The following is an 18,437-nucleotide window of genomic DNA, read 5'->3' as shown; positions in this document are numbered from 1 at the left end:
TAAGGGCTTTTTGTTACCTTTACTGAAGTGTAATTTATACACCATAAAATGCACAAATTCTAAGTGTATGTTTTGATGAGTTTGGACAAATTTATGCACCCATGTTACCCATACTACAATCAAGATCTGTAATATTTACATCATCCTAAAATATTCCTTTGTGTTTGTGTACATTTAATTCTGCACCACCAAACCAAACAACCACTAATTTCTTTTTTGTCACTGTAAATTAGATTTGTCTTTTTTAGAGGTTCATATAAATGGGATCATACTGTATATACTTCTTTGATGTAGCTTCATTTGCCTGCCTTGTTATTTTTGAGATTCATCCATGTTGTGTGTATCAGCAGTTCCTTTCTTTTTGTTACTGAGTAGTATTCCACTCTATGTATATATCACAGTCTGTTTATTCACCCATGGATGGACATACGGGGTTTTTTTGGTTTTGATTTGTTTTTGCTAATATGAATGAAGTGGCTATGAACATTTGAGTACGAGTCTTCATGTAGACAGTTTTTATTTCTCTTGGGTTAATATCCAGGAGTGAAATTGCTTGCTCAGATGGCAGTGGTACATTTAACATTATGAGAAAATGCCAAACTGTTTTCCAAGTTGTTGTACTATTTTACATTCCCACTAACAATGTATGAGAGTTCCAATTGTTCTGTAATTACTTTGGAACTATTGTCCAAAAATGAGGTGACCATATTTGTGTGGTCTATTTCTGAACTTCTTACTGTTCCATTGATATCTATATCTACCTTACACCAAGAACACACTGTTTTGGTTACTATGGTATTATAGTGAGTCTTGAAATCAGGTCTTGTGAGTCTTCCAACTTTGTCTTTTTCAAAATTGTTTTTGTGATTCTGGATCCTTTATATTTCCGTATGCATTTTAGAATCAGCTTGTCAACTTCTACAAAAAAACAAGCTGGGATTTTTATTGAAATTGTGTTGAATCTGTAGATTAAATTGGGAAGACTTGAGATCTCAATACTGAGTCACCCTATCAGTAGACTCTGTTTCTCTCCAGGGCTTCTTTATTTCTGTCATTAATATAGTTTTTGTTGTATAAACCTTGCACATATTTTGTTAAATTTAATTCTATGTACTTCATATTTCAGGATGCTATTATAAATCAATTGCTCTGTAATTTTTTATATCCATTAATTGACTTTTCTCCTTTATTCTGTTAATATGGTAAATTATTTTGATCAATTCTTAAATGTTAAACAAAACTTGTATTCCTGAGAGAAATTCCACTTCACTGTAGTGTATTATCCATTCTTAATAATTGCTGATTCTATTTACAAACATTTTGTTAAGAATTTTTGTATCCTCAACCTGATAAATGACATCTATGAAAAAATCTAAACAATATCATGAATTTTTTTTTCTCCATAATTGGGAACAAGACAACAATGCTTACTCTGACCGTTAATAGTCAGGATTTTACTAGAGGTACTAGCCAGTGCGATAACGCAAAGAAAATAAATAAGAGTCATAGAGTTGGAAATAAAGAAATAAGAATACTTGGTTTTAGTTCCAAAAGACATGTTCATATACCAAATAGTTTACTAAAAAAAGCTATTAGAACTTATTAATAACTTTAATCAAGATCACAGGATAATAGGTGACTAAATAAAAATTGTGTTTTTATATGCTAGTGATGCAGTTGGAAATTAAAATCGAAAAAGCAACACAGCTTTTAGTTTTTGGTGATTTGATTATGTATCCATATATATATGTGTGCATTTTGTTTATTATTATTTATGTTACTTGCTTGGAGTTCTCTTAGCTTTTTAGGGAAATGGGAGTTTTTGTCTTTTTAATTATGGGAAATTCTTGGCCATTATCTTGTAAATATTGAGTTGGCCAAAAAGTTCGTTCGGGTCTTTCCATAATATCTTATGGAAAAAGGGGATGCTATTATAAATATATTGGCTCTGAAAGTTTTTGTCTGCACCTATTGAGATAATTGGCTTTTCTCCTTTATTCTGTTAATATGGTAAATTATTTTGATCAATTCTTAAATGTTAAACCAAACTTGTTTTCCTGAGAGAAAGTCTACTTCATTGTAGTGTATTATCCATTTTTAATCATTGCTGATTCTATTTCCATAAGATCTTATGGAAAAACCTGAATGAACTTTTTGGCTAGCCCAATATTTGTTCTATTGTGTTCTTCTTCTGTAGATCCATTACCCATATTTTAGACTATTTGATTCTGTTCCACAGTATTTGCTTTCTCTGTTTTTTTTTCCCTTCGTGTGTGTGTGTGTGTGTGTGTGTGTGTGTGTGTGTGTGTGTCAGTTGAATACTTACTATTGACTTATCAGGTTCAATGATTTCTTCCTCAGTTTTGTGCAGTCTATTGATAAGCCTATCAAAGAAATTCTTCTTTGATATAGTATCGTAACTCTACCTTTTTGATTGTACTGTCTTCTGAATTTCCCATATGTTCATGCAAATTGTCCACCTATTCTATCTTTTAACATGTCATTCACAGTTATTTTAAAGTCACTTTTTAAAACTTTCAACATGTGGATCATCTCTCTGTGCTCTTTATTCCTTTATCTCTTGACAATGGTTTGGTTGTTGGTTTTTTTTTTCCATTTTTGTGTATGTCTTGTGTTTTTGTCTTGTTTTTTTTTTTTTTTTTTTTTTTTTTGCATACATAGACATTCCCTATAGAAGAACAGTAGAGGCTGAGGTGAATAATGTTAATATCCAAAACTGGACCTGCTTGTAAGGCAGTTAGTATGGGGTCGTTGAGTTAATCTTGTCAATTGTTGATCTGGCTTTGGGTTTTGTTAGTGCTATTTTCATCTTCAGCACATCATTTCATTTTATTCCAGCAGTGGTTTACAGTTCCCTGTGCTTAGCATGGGGCCTGTGATGCTGGAGGTTTTTTAATCAGTGTTCTTTATTCATTCTCAGCTTTTGATAGTCCTTGTACTGCTTCATCACAGAAGGGCTCTTCATATTCTTCCCCTCTTGCTTCCTACTCATTTCTAGGTTGGGGAGTAAGGGTTGGTGTGTTTTTGTTCTGTTGGATAGGCTTTAGTCTTAAGCATTCTTCATGTTCTTGGTCTCTGGGGTTGGGATATACCCATTGCTTCTGTCTCAGTTTCCCATGGGAGCCAAATTCTCCCTTGTGTTGTGGGCAGGGTCTTGGGTAAGAGACTTTCTAACATCTCCCCCAGCATTAAGTCTCTGCTTTGTATTAGTGCAGGAACCTAGGCCCAAGTGGCATTCTTGCCCCTTCTCCAGGGACAGGTGGCTTTTGCTTCTATCCTTTATCCCATCTTTTTTGGGCTGCACAGCAGGAAGTTTTCCTACCCCTTTCCCAAAGGCAGATGAGTTTTACTTCCGCTCTTACAACAAAAGCAGTGCATCTTTTCCTGGGTTCTGAAATAGAAGATTTTTTTACCTTACCCAAATGACTTAAGGCTTTTGCTTCATATGAGAGATGGATCCACCGAAGTGGGCCTGGTTTTACATCTATCTCTTGTTGGCAGGCAGTCCCTACTGGCCCACCTTCACTACCAATGGGTTTCCTGCTGTTACCTGCCCCTAATCTTTTTCATGAATACTTAATAGATGCTGGTGGCAAAGAGCTTGCAACTGAGGGGGGCCCTTCCATGTATCAGGGACTCTCAGTTATTCTAAACTGTCATGCTTCCTACACTTGGCCTTTAAATTTATTAAGATTTTACCTGATTCTTGCCTGCATTTATGGTGGCTACTTCTCTCTGGTGCTCTGGCAAAAGTGAAACAGTTTGGGTATCCAGTCTCTTCACAAAGGTGCTTATCACTCTTGGAAATTCAGTTTCTTGGTTGGCTTATTATCTCAGTTCTCTGATGGGTTCGTGAAAAGTTATGATTTTGTGGATTATTTGGCTTTTTTCTTATTGTCAGGTTGTAGTAGTGTTCTCTCGTGGCTTTCTAAATCCTATGCAGTAACGAATTTTCATGAAACTTTTGGGTGTGTTTGTGCCTGTGTGTCTGTGTCTGTGTGTCTCCTGAGCCTAAATGTAAAATGTATTTCTTAATATAGATCAAAGTTAAACTTTTTCAAAAGCTAATTTTTTAGAAGAAGTTTGGCAACTTTAGTTCTATTTTTTTTGTGCTCCAGAATGATTTCCTTGGAGGTATGTTGTCTTCTGAGGTAAATACTTTCTTAGAATTCTTGCATTGTTTTTTTTTTTTTTTTTTGGCTTATTGAGGTGACTTTTCCTTAGGAAATAAACTTAGTATTCTATTTTTGTTTTTATTCATCACGCCACCACCCCCACTCCCCACTGCTTTCCCCCCTTGTAAACTTAGTATTCTTGATTCTTAAAAACTTTTCCCATATCAAGAAATGGAAAAGTAGAGGGAATAGCATGATTTCTTAAACACATCTGTTCTGAACAACTTAAAATTTAGGAAATCATTGCAATAGTTATTCTTCGTGGCACTCAAATAGACCAAAGGAATTAATTCCTTTCAGAAAGTTCTGCTCCTACTCCTAGGAAGTAATTAATGTAGATAATTTGACTAAACATACTTTCTTTTTAATATACTTTTCTATACTGTTTACATTTTCATTTAGAGTTTTGGAGGCTGGAAAAGCAAATGTTATTTTACCAAAAAATTCACCAAGTGGAATAACTCATGTGATTGCCAGTAATGCGAGAATCAAGGCTGAACAAGAAAAAGATAACTTTAAGGCTCCATTTTATCCAATTCAATATCTAGGAGATTTTCTTTTAGAGGTAAGTAAAAAACAAAAAACTAGTAAACATTTTTAAATGTTTATTTTATAAAATATTGATACAGTGAAATATAAAAATCAAATTATATTCTGAGTTTTGAAAATGAGATTAGAATTAAAACGACATTTTTAAGACAGTTGCTCTCAATTATTTAAATATTTGAGAATATTTCTGATAAATTGGAAAACAACTTATTAAATTTAAAATTTGTCTTATTTTAAGTCTCTACTTTTGTTTTCAGTGCTTTGGTGATGTTTATTACAACATAATTTTAAGCATTTTAAACCAGAGTATAAATAAAGCAGCAGTGGGCTATAATATCATATGAGAATTCTTTGGTTATTTTCTCATTAGAAAAGAGGGAACTGTTTCTAAGAATTTAGAAATATTTTCCTGTCCTCTTCCTCCACCTACGTCTCCTCACTTGGTGCACATACCACTCCTTAAGTAGTTTGAATGGAAATAACCCTAGAAGAATTGCTCTAAAGGTAAGCAAAGAAGAATTTTTAAGAAGGGTCACTCAAGGTGGAAGAGGACCTGCAGTATGTCTAAAAACTGAACCTTGGTCTTCTAGGAAAACTTAACTCCTTCTTCAGTGTTTCCCATCTCGATAGATACTATACAACCTTTTGTCTAATAATTTATGTTAGAAACCTGGGAATCACCCTTGAAACCTTCCTTTCCTTTATTCCCCACATCTTGTCAATTACCAAATCCTATTGATTTTATTTCAAATACTTCTTGAATAAACTGCTTCTCTTCTGTACTAACATCATATTGAGTTCATCCTCTTTGCCCTGTGCTCCTGGAATCAACTCCTTATTATTCTCCCTATTGTTCTACTTCTTTACTTTTGCTAATTTCCTAGTAACTCTTACTTTTCTTTCTCTAGTCCATTCAGCTTCATCCAGAAGTAACATCTAAAATACTCTTTCTAAAATAGTTCTGATGCTGTCTCTCTCCTACTTAAAACTGTCCAATGGCTTCCCATTGCCCTTAGGATAAAGTTGTAAACCTCTAATACAGCTTTAAGTTAGCACAGGGTTCCTGTCACTCCTACCTTTGCAACTATAGCCTGCTCTACTTTTTCCTTTGCTCACTATACTATAACACAACTGCCTTCTCCCAGTTTCTTAAACAGGCTAGGCTACTTCCTACCTCAGTGTCTTCTGAAAAGCTATTTTCTCTTCCTAAAAAGGTCCTTTCCACTATTCTCTCACTCCCTATGCCTGCCTACTTCCTGCTTATTCAGTTTGCAGTTATAATGCTGCCTCTTCAAGGAAGCTTCCCTGGCCCCTTATTAAAATAGGTAGGTTCACCTCTAATGTGTTCTGATATCACTATTTTGCTTTATAGTACTTATCACAGTTGTAATTAATTAATTGGCTGATTACTTGGTTCATGTCTTTTTCCCCACCTAAACCCAAAGCACTGCGTCATCAAGGATGATGTCTATATCTTTTCCATAATTATATCTGAATCATCTTGCATAAAGCCTAGCACATGAGTTCTCATTTTATATTTGTTAGATTAATAGAGAAATTATGAACAACCCTTGAGTATTCCAAGAGTAGATGTAATATATCATTCTATAATTACCTTTCCCTACTGAGTAGTGGCAGTGTGGATTGGAAATTTGACCTTAGTTCAGAGGGTGGATCTGCTTGGACTATGGATAATCTCATTGTCCTTGACAGTGATTGGTCTAGGAATGGGCATATCACCCAGTTCTGATTCATGGGACATGAAGAGAGGTATGTAAGAGCTTCTGGGAAGTTTCTTTCTCATTCTGAAAAGAGCCTCTGGCAGCCTGGCATCTGCTAGATGTAAACATGGAAAAATGAAACGAAACCTTAATTACTACTGGCAGCCATTCTTTGACCATGAGGAGAAGTAGCCTTAGGTTGAAACCAATCTTGTAGACAGCAAAGTGTAGAGACAGAATGTAGACTCTTGCAGAGATACTTGAGTTGCTGGATTAATCAACCCTGAAACCTGACTTAGCAATGGACCATATTGCCATTCTGTGAGGTAACAATTTCCATGTTGTTTACGTTAGTTTGAATTGGTTTTCTATTACTTGCAGCCTAAAGCATCCTATCTGATCTACCTAACTGAACAGTTTAAAGGTAGTATTAACTCTCAACAGAATGAAAACCATTCTTAACTAAATTAGAAAAATTATCTGAATTTCCCTTTCTCTATGGAAAGAAACGAACAAAATGTAATATGTATTATGCTTTCTCCATAATCGTATTTTGCAGTAATCTGACACAGTCAGATTCAGCTGCTGAAGTACTAGAGGGCATTAGTATATCAAGCAAAAATAATAGGCAATCTCTAACTTATATTTGTTTTTAGAATACATTGTTTTATAAGCTCTAGATTAGACAGCTAAGAGTTAGTTCATAACCATTCATTCCAAATAAGGGAGGCATTTTGTGATCCCTTCTGAGGATAAGATAGTTAACTTCATTTTGATGTCTTGCTTTTCTTCTACCCCTTTGGCATAGAATATAATACATTCCTTATTAGATGGATTCTGAAGTGTTCTCTAAGAAGAGTTGCCATATAAAATGACTGAGTCAAAAGTAACAATTGAGCAATTGTTTAAAAAATAGTTGTGTTTAACCTACTTAACTTTTTGGAAAGCCACTTAGTAACAGAATCAGGAATTATTTAGTTCAGGTTTATAGATACTTGCTGAAGACTTTTGCCATACCAGGCATTATGCTATGCACTATAGAAAATGAATAAGACCACCTGCCAGACTTCAAAAACAAAATGTGGCATAACAGAATGTGGAAACTGTTAATTACAGTTTAGTGTGTATTGTGCATTGGTAAAATCAGGTGCAAGGTATAGGAATACAGAAGAGCAAGTGACTAATGTATCTAAATTGTTTGGCCCAAGGAAGATGTCACAAAAAGGCGAGAATACGTAGGAATACTCAAAACTTCTTTTGATTACCTATCCAAGAAATAAAATAAAATGATCCACAGAAAAGTCTTATGGAAATATAGTAGTAATTGAAAAAACATACACTTTTTGTTCCAGATCAACTAATTGTTGACCTAGATTTGTAACTTATTACTTCTTTAACCATAGGGAAGTCATTTATTCTGTGACCGAATTTCTTCCTTTGCATGTAGAAGGTAATACTTACCTTACTTTGGTTGTTATACAACTGTTACTCTAAGCCATTATTTATTGAGTGATTACTGTGTGCCAGGCACTATGCTAAGCACTTTACACACTTAATCTTATTTTAAACCTTATGTTCCTGTGTGGTATGCACTATGGCCTCATTTTACAGTTAGTGAAATGACGTATAATTGAATTTAATAATTTTCCCATGATCTCACGACTGTTGTATGTCAGACCAAAAATTTAAGACCAAGCACTCAAAAAATTTTAAGGCTGCTCTCCTCAAGTCTCCCTTTACTTTTCTCATTTTGAGTATTATTAGGTTTCCTTGATAATAGGAAGATCTCTTTCTGGGTAGTTAAAAATACTTAATGCTGTAGAGATTACCATATGCTAGTAGTCAGTCTAGTTAAGAACCATGTAGAACACTCTGGGAATTCTCTAGTGGTCCAATGGTTAGGACTTGGCTCTTCCACTGCGGGGGTCCTGGCTTCGATCCCTTTTTGGGGAACTAAGATCCCACAAGCCACACAGTGTGGCCCCCCCAAAAAAGAGAACCATGTAGAGTACTCAGAAGATGCTTGTTCTAATTACTTGACCTCTCTGGCTCTCCATCCAGTCTTGTGAATTCATTCAAGTTGTGTGGCAAATGCAATGGCTGAATCAAGGAATAAGACCTGAGACCAAAGCATATCCATACCTATTTTAAGACAGAAAACAAAGTCAAATATGTGAATCAGAAGCCAGGGCAACTATCATTTCCACACTGTGCTGCCCTATCTTAGGTAATAGAATAATTTACTGAATTAGTAGGCTTTTGCTCATCTGTTTGTAACATAGCATTACACTATATAAGGGAGATTAGACATGGCGCTCTTTTCCTAGATCATATAGGAGACAAACACCTAACACAATGCCTAGTGTATTGCTGGCACTAAAATTTTATAATACAAGGAATAAGTAACGAATATTTACAGAAAAATAATGCCCATATCTTTCATAAGAGTAGCTGGTTGGAGAGAGTGTGGCTTGGAGACAATTATATGTTGATCATTTGTTTAGTGCTACAGAAAATAGATTATTTTTAAAAATTTTCCAAATGTCATAGTTTATCACCTTGTGATTTTTAATTATTTAACTTAAATAGGGTACTTGAATCATACATTCTAATTCACAGATCAGTATATAGCATTTTTTTTAAATTTATTTATTTATTTATGGCTGTGTTGGGTCTTCATTTCTGTGTGAGGGCTTCCTCTAGTTGCGGCAAGTGGGGGCCACTCCTCATCACGGTGCGCGGGCCTCTCATTATCGCGGCCTCTCTTGTTGCGGAGCACAGGCTCCAGACGCGCAGGCTCAGTAATTGTGGCTCACGGGGCCAGCCGCTCCGCGGCATGTGGGATCCTCCCAGACCAGGGCCCGAACCCATGTCCCCTGCATTGGCAGGCAGACTCCCAACCACTGCACCACCAGGGAAGCCCAGTATATAGCATTTTAATAGTCAGAATTAGAAAACAGTATGTTCTTCCCTAGTTGCTAATGATAATGGTATGTTCTTTTGTGTATGTATTCTGTGTAACTGGAAACTATATGGGATTAATTCATCCTGTATTTTAGACATTTCTTAATGGTCTAAGCCTGAGGATTTATCCTCTTTGTCAACCATGTGAAATTTGAAGCCAGAAACTCAGTTTATCCCCATTAAAGTTGTCTTTAATGGAAATTGTACATTCAGAGTAATACTTTATTTGATTCCAGGAATAAGACAGAAGAAAAGTCTTCATTTTTCATGGCTTTCAATTTCACTTTTCTGAGTAACTGAAGAAATTTAATCAGCTACTCTCAGGGATTGTTGTCTGGTTGCAAGATGGCAAGCTGCTAAAGGGCCCTCATATCCATATAGGAAGCTCAGTACAAGTGAAAGGGAACCAAAGATCACACCATAGGACTTAACCACATTTCAGCTATATCATGATTGTTCCCTAGGAGGGAGGACAATGATTCTCCAGTCTCTTTGTGTAAAGATGGTGAATCTTTGAATACTCTTGCATAATAAGTACTTTAGTTCATCTTTACTCTCAATTCTTTATCTTACTAAACTTCAAGAATTTTATGTATAAGTACATATGCAACTATATTTTAAATTATTATTGGTAGGTAGTTAAAAATTCAGTTTGGATTCCTTAGCAAGAGAAGTAAATGTGTTTGGAATAGGGTTAGGTGAAGATAATTGCTTACTAATGTTCAAGTAAAATAAGAGCTGTGAATTCAACTATTAGCCTATTTTCTTCTCTGTATGATAGACGTGCAAATAAGTCTTACTAGTAAAAAGCTGAAAAATAATCTATAATCAGAAAATGTTGAAGTAGATTGTAACTTTAACTTGGTAAGGGACTAGATAAGATAGTTTTGTTCATGATTATTCATAAAAAGGGCTGCTTGTTACTAGACCAACAGAGCAGTAGCTTTTCTTGAGATACATTATTATTATTTTATTATTTAGGACCTTTGTTGTAATGATTTTTTTTCCCTTCAAGGAACTTACTAGTGTTTAATAACCTTTGATTTAGAAGAGTGCATTTTTTTTTTAGAAGAGTGCATTCTTGTACCTACTTGTTTGACTACCAAAATATTTTGCAATTATAAAGTTGGATACCATAAAGAGTACATAATGTTGAAATCATACTTAATTGATTGCCTAAACCATTTTTACATACATACAGAAAGAAATTCAGAATGATGAAGATTCCCAAACCAGTTCTGTTTGGAATAACCACAGCAATCAAGAAAAAAACAAAGATTTCAGGAAAGATACGGGATTTCTTGAAATGAAAGGTGCCTTAAAAGAGATCTTGTGCAGAACCCAGGTAACACTTTATATTATAAAAAAATCTTACATTTCTGATTTTTCTTACAAAATTTGTGAGAGGCATTATTTGGTGGAAATAACAATGATTTTGGAATCACAGAGCTGGTATTTGAACCCAGCTCTGATTTACAGTCTATAATTTGAATTTATTGGGATATTGTCCATGTCTCTATTTTGAGGCTCTTATTGAAATAATATATATGTGCATATGGAAATTCACAGTTCCTAATACATAGTGTGTTCTCAACACATGGTAATTACTTAAAACAACTCGGTATGTTGAATGTAACGTGTGTCTTACAAAGGATTCATCAATATATGTATTCATATTCATGGTCTAAATTCAAGAATTTTACTGCATATAGATCAAGTTTTTTTAAATGGCACAAGTGAATTCCAGTTGACTAAATATGGAAAACAAAAAAACATGAAGGACTCTGAACTTAGAGCAATGAAAAGTACGTTAAGAAAGCATATTTGTGGCTCTCAACTAAAATTTTTCAGTTAGTAGGAGCAACCAAAAAAGACATTATTAGTTCTACCCTAGAAGACCTAATGTTCAGTTATGTTCAGTTTCATACTGTTTTTTATAAAAGAGACTCTAATTGGTTTACCAAATCATTAGCCTAATGATTATTATTACTTAATCTAAACTAAAATATTTTAAATATGATTAGAAAGAAATTAAAATTTGTTTTTACTGTGTCTGTCAAATTTCACAAAGAGAATTCTGGGAACAGTTTGGAACTTCTTCAACTGAGCAGTACCTTACAAAATCATATATGGAGACTGTAAATAAAACTTTCCAAGAGATTAAAATATTTTTGCGATTTTCTCTAGCTTTTTCAAAATACAGTTGATATTTATGTGACTTAGATGATTTTCTATGATTAACTATGTGTACATGATCTTAATAAGAGGCTTTTGAGTTCATATGTCTGTTGAAATATGCATTATAAGCCACAGTATAACCTTTTTTTTTTTTTTTTTGCGGTACGTGGGCCTCTCACTGTTGCGGCCTCTCCCGCTGCGGAGCACAGGCTCTGGACGCGCAGGCTTAATGGCCATGGCTCACGGGCCCAGCCGCTCTGCGGCACGTGGGATCCTCCCAGACCGGGGCACGAACCCATGTCCCCTGCATCGGCAGGCGGACTCCCAACCACTGTGCCACCAGGGAAGCCCAGTATAACATTTTTTACATATAGAAAGGATGTAAAATAATGGAGTTATTAAATTAGTTTTATTTAACATGAAAAAATGGAGATTTTATGAAAGATAGGGAAATTATTAAAATACATCTGTAAACATCTTGAGTTTTAGAACTCAAGAGGTTGTGTATAAAATGCTTCAATCAAAAGACAGAGTAGCTGAATGCATACAAAAACAAAACCCATATATATGCTGCCAAAAAGAAACTCACTTCAGATTTAATGACATACACAGATAAAGTGAGGGGATGGAAAAAGATATTCCATGCAAATTGAAATCAAAAGAAAACCAGCTTAGCAACAGTTACATCTCACAAAATAGACTTTAAAGATTGTTATGAGACAAAGGAGGACATTATATAACGATCAAGGGATCAATCCAAGAAGAAGATATAACAATTGTAAATATATATGCACCCAACATAGGACCACCTAAATACATAAAGCAAATATCAACAAACAAAAGGGAGAACTTGACAGTAATATCAATACAATAATAGTAGGGGACTTTAACACCCCACCTACATCAACGGAAAGATCATCCAGACAGAAAATCAATATGGAAACACTAGCTTTAAATAACACATTAAACCAAATGGACTTAATAGATACGTGTATATAGAGCATTTCATCAAAAGGTAGCAGAATACACATTCTTTTCAAGTGCACATTAAACATCCTCCAGGCTAGGCCACAAAACAAACCTCAGTAAATTTAAGAAAATTGAAATCTTCTCTGGCAACTTTTCCAACCACAATGCTATGAGACTAGAAATCAACTACAAGAATAAAATTCAAAAAACACAAACACATGGATGCTAAAAAAATGCTACTAAACAATCAGTGATTTACTGTAGAAAACAAAGAGGAAATGAAAAAAATACCTGGAGACAGATGGAAACAAAAGCATGGTGATCTAAAATCAGTAGAAGGCAGCAAAATACATTCTAAGAGGGAAGTTTATAGCAACACAAGCTTACCTCAGGACACAAGAAAAATCTCAAATAAAAAATCTGACCTTACACCTAAAGGAAGTAGAAAAAGAAGAACAAACAAACCCAAAGTTAGTAGAAGGAATGAAATCATGAAGATCAGAGCAGAAATAAATGAAATACAAACTTAAAAAACAATAGAAAAGCTCAATGAAACTAAAAGCTACTTCTTTGAAAAGATAAACAACATTGATAAACCTTTAGCTGGACTCATCAAGAAAAAAAGAGGGCCCAAATCAATATAATTGGAAATGAAAAAGACAACTGACACCACAGAAATACAGAAGATCATAAGAGACTACTATGAACAGCTATATGCCAATAAAATGGACAACCCAGAAGAAATGGACAAATACCTAGAAATGTACAATCTACCAAGACTGAGCCAGGAAGAAATAGAAAATGTGAACAGACCAATTACCAGTAATGAAACTGAGTCAGTAATTTAAAATCTCCCAACAAACAAAAGTCCAGGACCAGATAGCTTCACAGGTGAATGCTACCAAACATTTAGAGAAGAGTTAACACTTATCCTTCTCAAAATACTCCAGAGAAGTGCTTAGGAAGGAATGCTTCCAAACTCATTTTATGAGGCCAGCATCACCCTGTTACCAAAACCAGACAATGGTATCACAAAAAAAGAAAATTACAGGCCAATATCACTAATGAACATAGATGCAAAAATCCTCAATAAAATATTAACAAACTGAATCCAACAGTACATTAAAAGGATCATATGTCATGATCAAGTGGGATTTATCCCAGAGTTGCAAGGATTTTTCAATACCGGAAATCAATCAGTGTGATACAACACATTAACAAATTGAAGAATAAAAAGCATATGACCATCTCAACAGGTACAGAAAAAGCTTCAACATCCATTTATGTTAAAAACTCTGTAGAAAGTGGGCATATACCTCAACATAATAAAGGCCACATATGACCAACCCACAGCTAACGTCATATTCAGTGGGAAAAAGCTGAAAGCATTTCCTCTAAGATCAGGAACAAAACAAGGATGCCCGCTCTCACTACTTTTATTTAACACAGTATTGGAAGTCCTAACCATGGCAATCAGAGAAGAAAAAGAAATAAAAGGAATCCAAATTGAAAAGGAAGATGTAAAATTCACACTGTTTGCAGATGACATGATACTATACATAGAATATCCTAAAGATGCCATCAGCAAACTGCTAGAGCTCAGTAATGAATTCTGTAAAGTTGCAGAATACAAAATTAATATACAGAAATCTGCATGTCTATGCACTAACAACAAACTATCAGAGAAATTAAGGAAACAATCCCATTTACCTTTGCATCAAAAAGAATAAAATAGGGCCTCCCTGGTGGCGCAGTGGTTGAGAGTCCGCCTGCCGATGCAGGGGATACGGGTTCGTGCCCCGGTCTGGGAGGATCCCATATGCCGCGGAGCGGCTGGTCCCGTGAGCCATGGCCGCTGGGCCTGCGCGTCCGGAGCCTGTGCTCCGCAACGGGAGAGGCCACAACAGTGAGAGGCCCGCATACAGCAAAAAGAAAAAAAAAAAAAAAAAAGAATAAAATACCTGGAAGTAAACCTACCTAAGGAGGTAAAAAACCAATGCTCAGAAAACTGTAAGACACTGTTGAAAGAAATTGAAGCCAACACAAACAAATGGGAAGATATCCCATGTTCATGGATTGGAAGAATTAATATTGTTAAAAATGACCATACTAACCAAGGCAATCTACAGATTCAGTGCCATCCCTATCAAAATACCAAGGGCAATTTTCACAGAAATAGAACAAATAATTTTGAAATTTGAATGGAAACACAAAAGAGCCCAAATAGCCAAAACACTCTTGAGAAAGAAGAACAGAACCAAAGGAATCATGTTCCCTGACTTCGGACGATACTACATCCAACTATACTACAAAGCTACAGTAATCAAAACAGTATGGTCCTGGCATAAAAATGCACACATAGATGATTGGAACAGGGTAGAGAGCCCAGAAGTAAGTCCACACAGTTATGCTCAATGAATCTGCAACAAAGGAGACAAGAATATGGAATGGTGAAAAGACAGTCTCTTCAACAAGTGATGCTGGAAAGACTGGACGGTTAAATATAAAACAATGAGATTAGAACATTTCCTCACATTATGTCCAAAAATAAACTCAAAATACATAAAAAACTTAAATGTAAGCCCTGAAACCATAAAACTCCCAGAAGAGAATATAGGCATAACATTCTTTGACATAAATTGTCACAGTATTTTTTTTGAATCTGTAACCTAAAGCACAGGAAATAAAAGCAAAAATAAATAAATGATACCTGATTAGACTTAAAAGCTTTCACAAAGCAAAGTAAACCATCGACAAAATGAAAAGAAAGCCTACTGAATGAGAGAAAATATTTGCTAATGATATGACCAATAGGGGGTTAATAGCCAAAATATATAAACAGGTCATACATCTCAACACCAAAAAAACAACCTAATTAAAAAAATGGGCAGAAGACCTGAAAAGACATTTTTCTAAAGAAGGCATACAGATGGCCAGCAGGTGTATGAAAAGCTGCTCAGCATCGTTAATCGTCAGAGAAATGCAAATTAAATCCACAATGTGATATCACTTCACATCTATTAGAATGGCTATCATGAAGAAAACCACAAATAACAAATATTGGTGAGGATGTAGAGAAGATGGAACCCTCATACACTGTTGATGGGAATATAAATTGGTGCACCCACTGTGGAAAATGGTATGGCAGTTTCTAAAAAACAAAACTAAAAATAGAACTACCACATGACCCAGAAATTTCATTCCCGGGTACATATCAGAAAAAAAGGAAAACACTAGTTTCAAAATATCCAAGCATACCAATGTTTATAGCAGCATTGTTTACAATTGCCATGATATGGAAGCAACCTAAGTGTCCATCAAAAAATGAATGGAAAAAGAAGATGAGATATCTGTATATCTGTATAGACATATAGTGGAATACTACTCAGCCATAAGAAATGAAATTTTGCCATTTTCAACAACATGGATGGACTTGGAGGTATTATACTAAATGGAGTAAGTCAAACAGAGAAAGATAAATACTGTATGATATAATTTATATGTGGAATCTAAAAAATAAAACAAACTACTGAATGTTATAAAATTAAAATGGAATCACAGATATGGAGAACAAACTAGTGGTTACCAGTGGGGAGAGGGAATAGCTGGGAGGGGGCAATATAGGGGTAGGGGTAGGGGACTAAGAGGTATAAACTATTAGGCATAAAATAAATAAGCTACAAGGATATATTGTACAACACAGGGAATATAGCCAGTATTTTATAATAAACATAAGTTGAGTATAACCTTTAAATATTGTGAATCATTACATTGCATACCTGTAACATATAATATTGTACATCAACTATATCTAAATTTTTTTAAAAAGTAAGAAATACATCTGTAAAAATCTTGAGTTCCTTTTAGAACTCAGGAGAATGTATATCAAATTCAGGTCACAATTTCTATTTTAAATTTCTTAATGTAAAGAATAAACAATATGGTTTGTAATACTTCTTATCTGTTTTAATGTTATTATACCTATTTCCTATACAAAGGTTTTCTGAGATGTTTCATTTGCTATGCCTAATAATGGCAAGACTCTATTTGATGTAGAGCCTAAATTGTTTTCACAAACATTTGGAAAAATAAAAGAAAATAATGAAGATAACCAAATCTGTTTTGACTAATCATATGACAAATTTTTTGAAAGGTAGAGATTCCAAGAAAGAGTAAGTTAACAAAATACCTAAATTAAATGTGTTTGTAAACACAGTATAAACTTTAAGAACTAAAAATATTTATTTTTCTGTTTCATCTTAGTATAACTAAAATGTAATATAATTCATAATGCTCTTTACTATATTTAATCTCATGTATGTTTCATAAAACCTACATTCCTGAGGTTTTTTTGTTGTGACTTGCATTGGTTGTGCTGAGGCTATGGCTAATCTATAGTCTAACTAAAGTATTTTTATAAACATGCAGAAAGAAGTGAAAACTCATGATGAAGATGTTAATATTAGTTCTATTTTAACTGAACATCACAGAAAAGAAGAATACAGAGATTCTAGTAAAGATTTGAAATTTGTTGAAATGAGAAAAGCCTTAGGAAGGTATACATATGGAAATCGGGTAAGACTTTCCAAATTAAAAGTAATTTATTTATATTTTACACTCTTTTCTAATAATGCCAGTTATGAAGTTGTTTCTTCTGAATTATGTATACATTATATGTGTTTATAAAGCATTTGTGTATAAGTTTTTTTGTTTTTGGGGTTTTTTTTTTACATCTTTATTGGAGTATAATTGCTTAACAATGGTGTGTTAGTTTCTGCTTTATAACAAAATGAATCAGTTATGCATATGTTCCCATATCCCCTCCCTCTCGCGTCTCCCTCCCACCCTCCCTATCTCACCCCTCCAGGTGGTCACAAAGCACCGAGCTGATCTCCCTGTGCTATGCGGCTGCTTCCCACTAGCTATCTACCTTACATTTGGTAGTGTATATATGTCCATGCCGCTCTCTCGCTTTGTCACAGCTTACCATTCCCCCTCCCCATATCCTCAAGTCCATTCTCTAGTAGGTCTGTGTCTTTATTCCTGTCTTACCCCTAGGTTCTTCATGACATTTTTTTCTTCTTAAATTCCATATATATGTGTTAGCATATGGTATTTGTCTTTCTCTTTCTGACTTACTTCACTCTGTATGACAGACTCTAGGTCCATCCACCTCACTACAGATAACTCAATTTCATTTCTTTTTATGGCTGAGTAATATTCCATTGTATATATGTGCCACATCTTCTTTATCCATTCATCAGATGATGGACACCTAGGCTGTTTCCATCTCCGGGCTATTGTAAATAGGGCTGCTATGAACATTTTGGTACATGACTCTTTTTTTTTTTTTTTTTTTTTTTTTTTTTTAAATGGAGACCAGAAATTGTCAGGGAGGATCAGGCATTATGAGGGCACTGGGTTAGGGAAGGAAAGCTCAAAATGAGCTCACTGTCATCAGAAAGATTTTTCTTTTTAATTAATTTATTTATTTTTGGCTGTGTTGGGGCTTCGTTTCTGTGCGAGGGCTTTCTCCAGTTGCGGCAAGCGGGGACCACTCCTCATTGCGGTGCGCGGGCCCCCCACTGTGGTGGCCTCTCCTGTTGCGGAGCACAGGCTCCAGACGCACAGGCTCAGGAGCTGTGGTGCACGGGCCTAGTTGCTCCGCAGCATGTGGGATCCTCCCAGACCAGGGCTCGAACCCGTGTCCCCTGCATTGGCAGGCAGACTCTCAACCACTGCGCCACCAGGGAAGCCCCCATGACTCTTTTTGAATTATGGTTTTGTCAGGGTATATGCCCAGTAGTGGGATTGCTGGGTCATATGGTAGTTCTATTTGTAGTTTTTTAAGGAACCTCCA

General features: G+C 35.0%; 1 protein-coding gene across 1 annotated transcript in view; it reads left to right on the top strand.

Annotated features, from left to right (window-relative positions):
• The window catches only part of SLF1 (SMC5-SMC6 complex localization factor 1), a 65,891-nt gene that overhangs the window by 10,295 nt on the left and 37,159 nt on the right, over positions 1–18,437 (top strand). Inside the window, exons 5-7 of the mRNA XM_082620967.1 lie at positions 4,599–4,761; positions 10,632–10,775; positions 17,006–17,152. Of these exons, the coding sequence (XP_082477093.1) occupies positions 4,599–4,761; positions 10,632–10,775; positions 17,006–17,152 (454 nt within the window). The remainder of the gene's footprint in view (positions 1–4,598; positions 4,762–10,631; positions 10,776–17,005; positions 17,153–18,437) is intronic.

This window comes from Mesoplodon mirus (assembly GCF_964341445.2).
Source record: "Mesoplodon mirus genome assembly, chromosome: 5".
In the NCBI taxonomy this organism is placed as follows: Eukaryota; Metazoa; Chordata; class Mammalia; order Artiodactyla; family Ziphiidae; genus Mesoplodon; species Mesoplodon mirus.
This window is presented reverse-complemented; position numbering and strand designations above follow the sequence as displayed.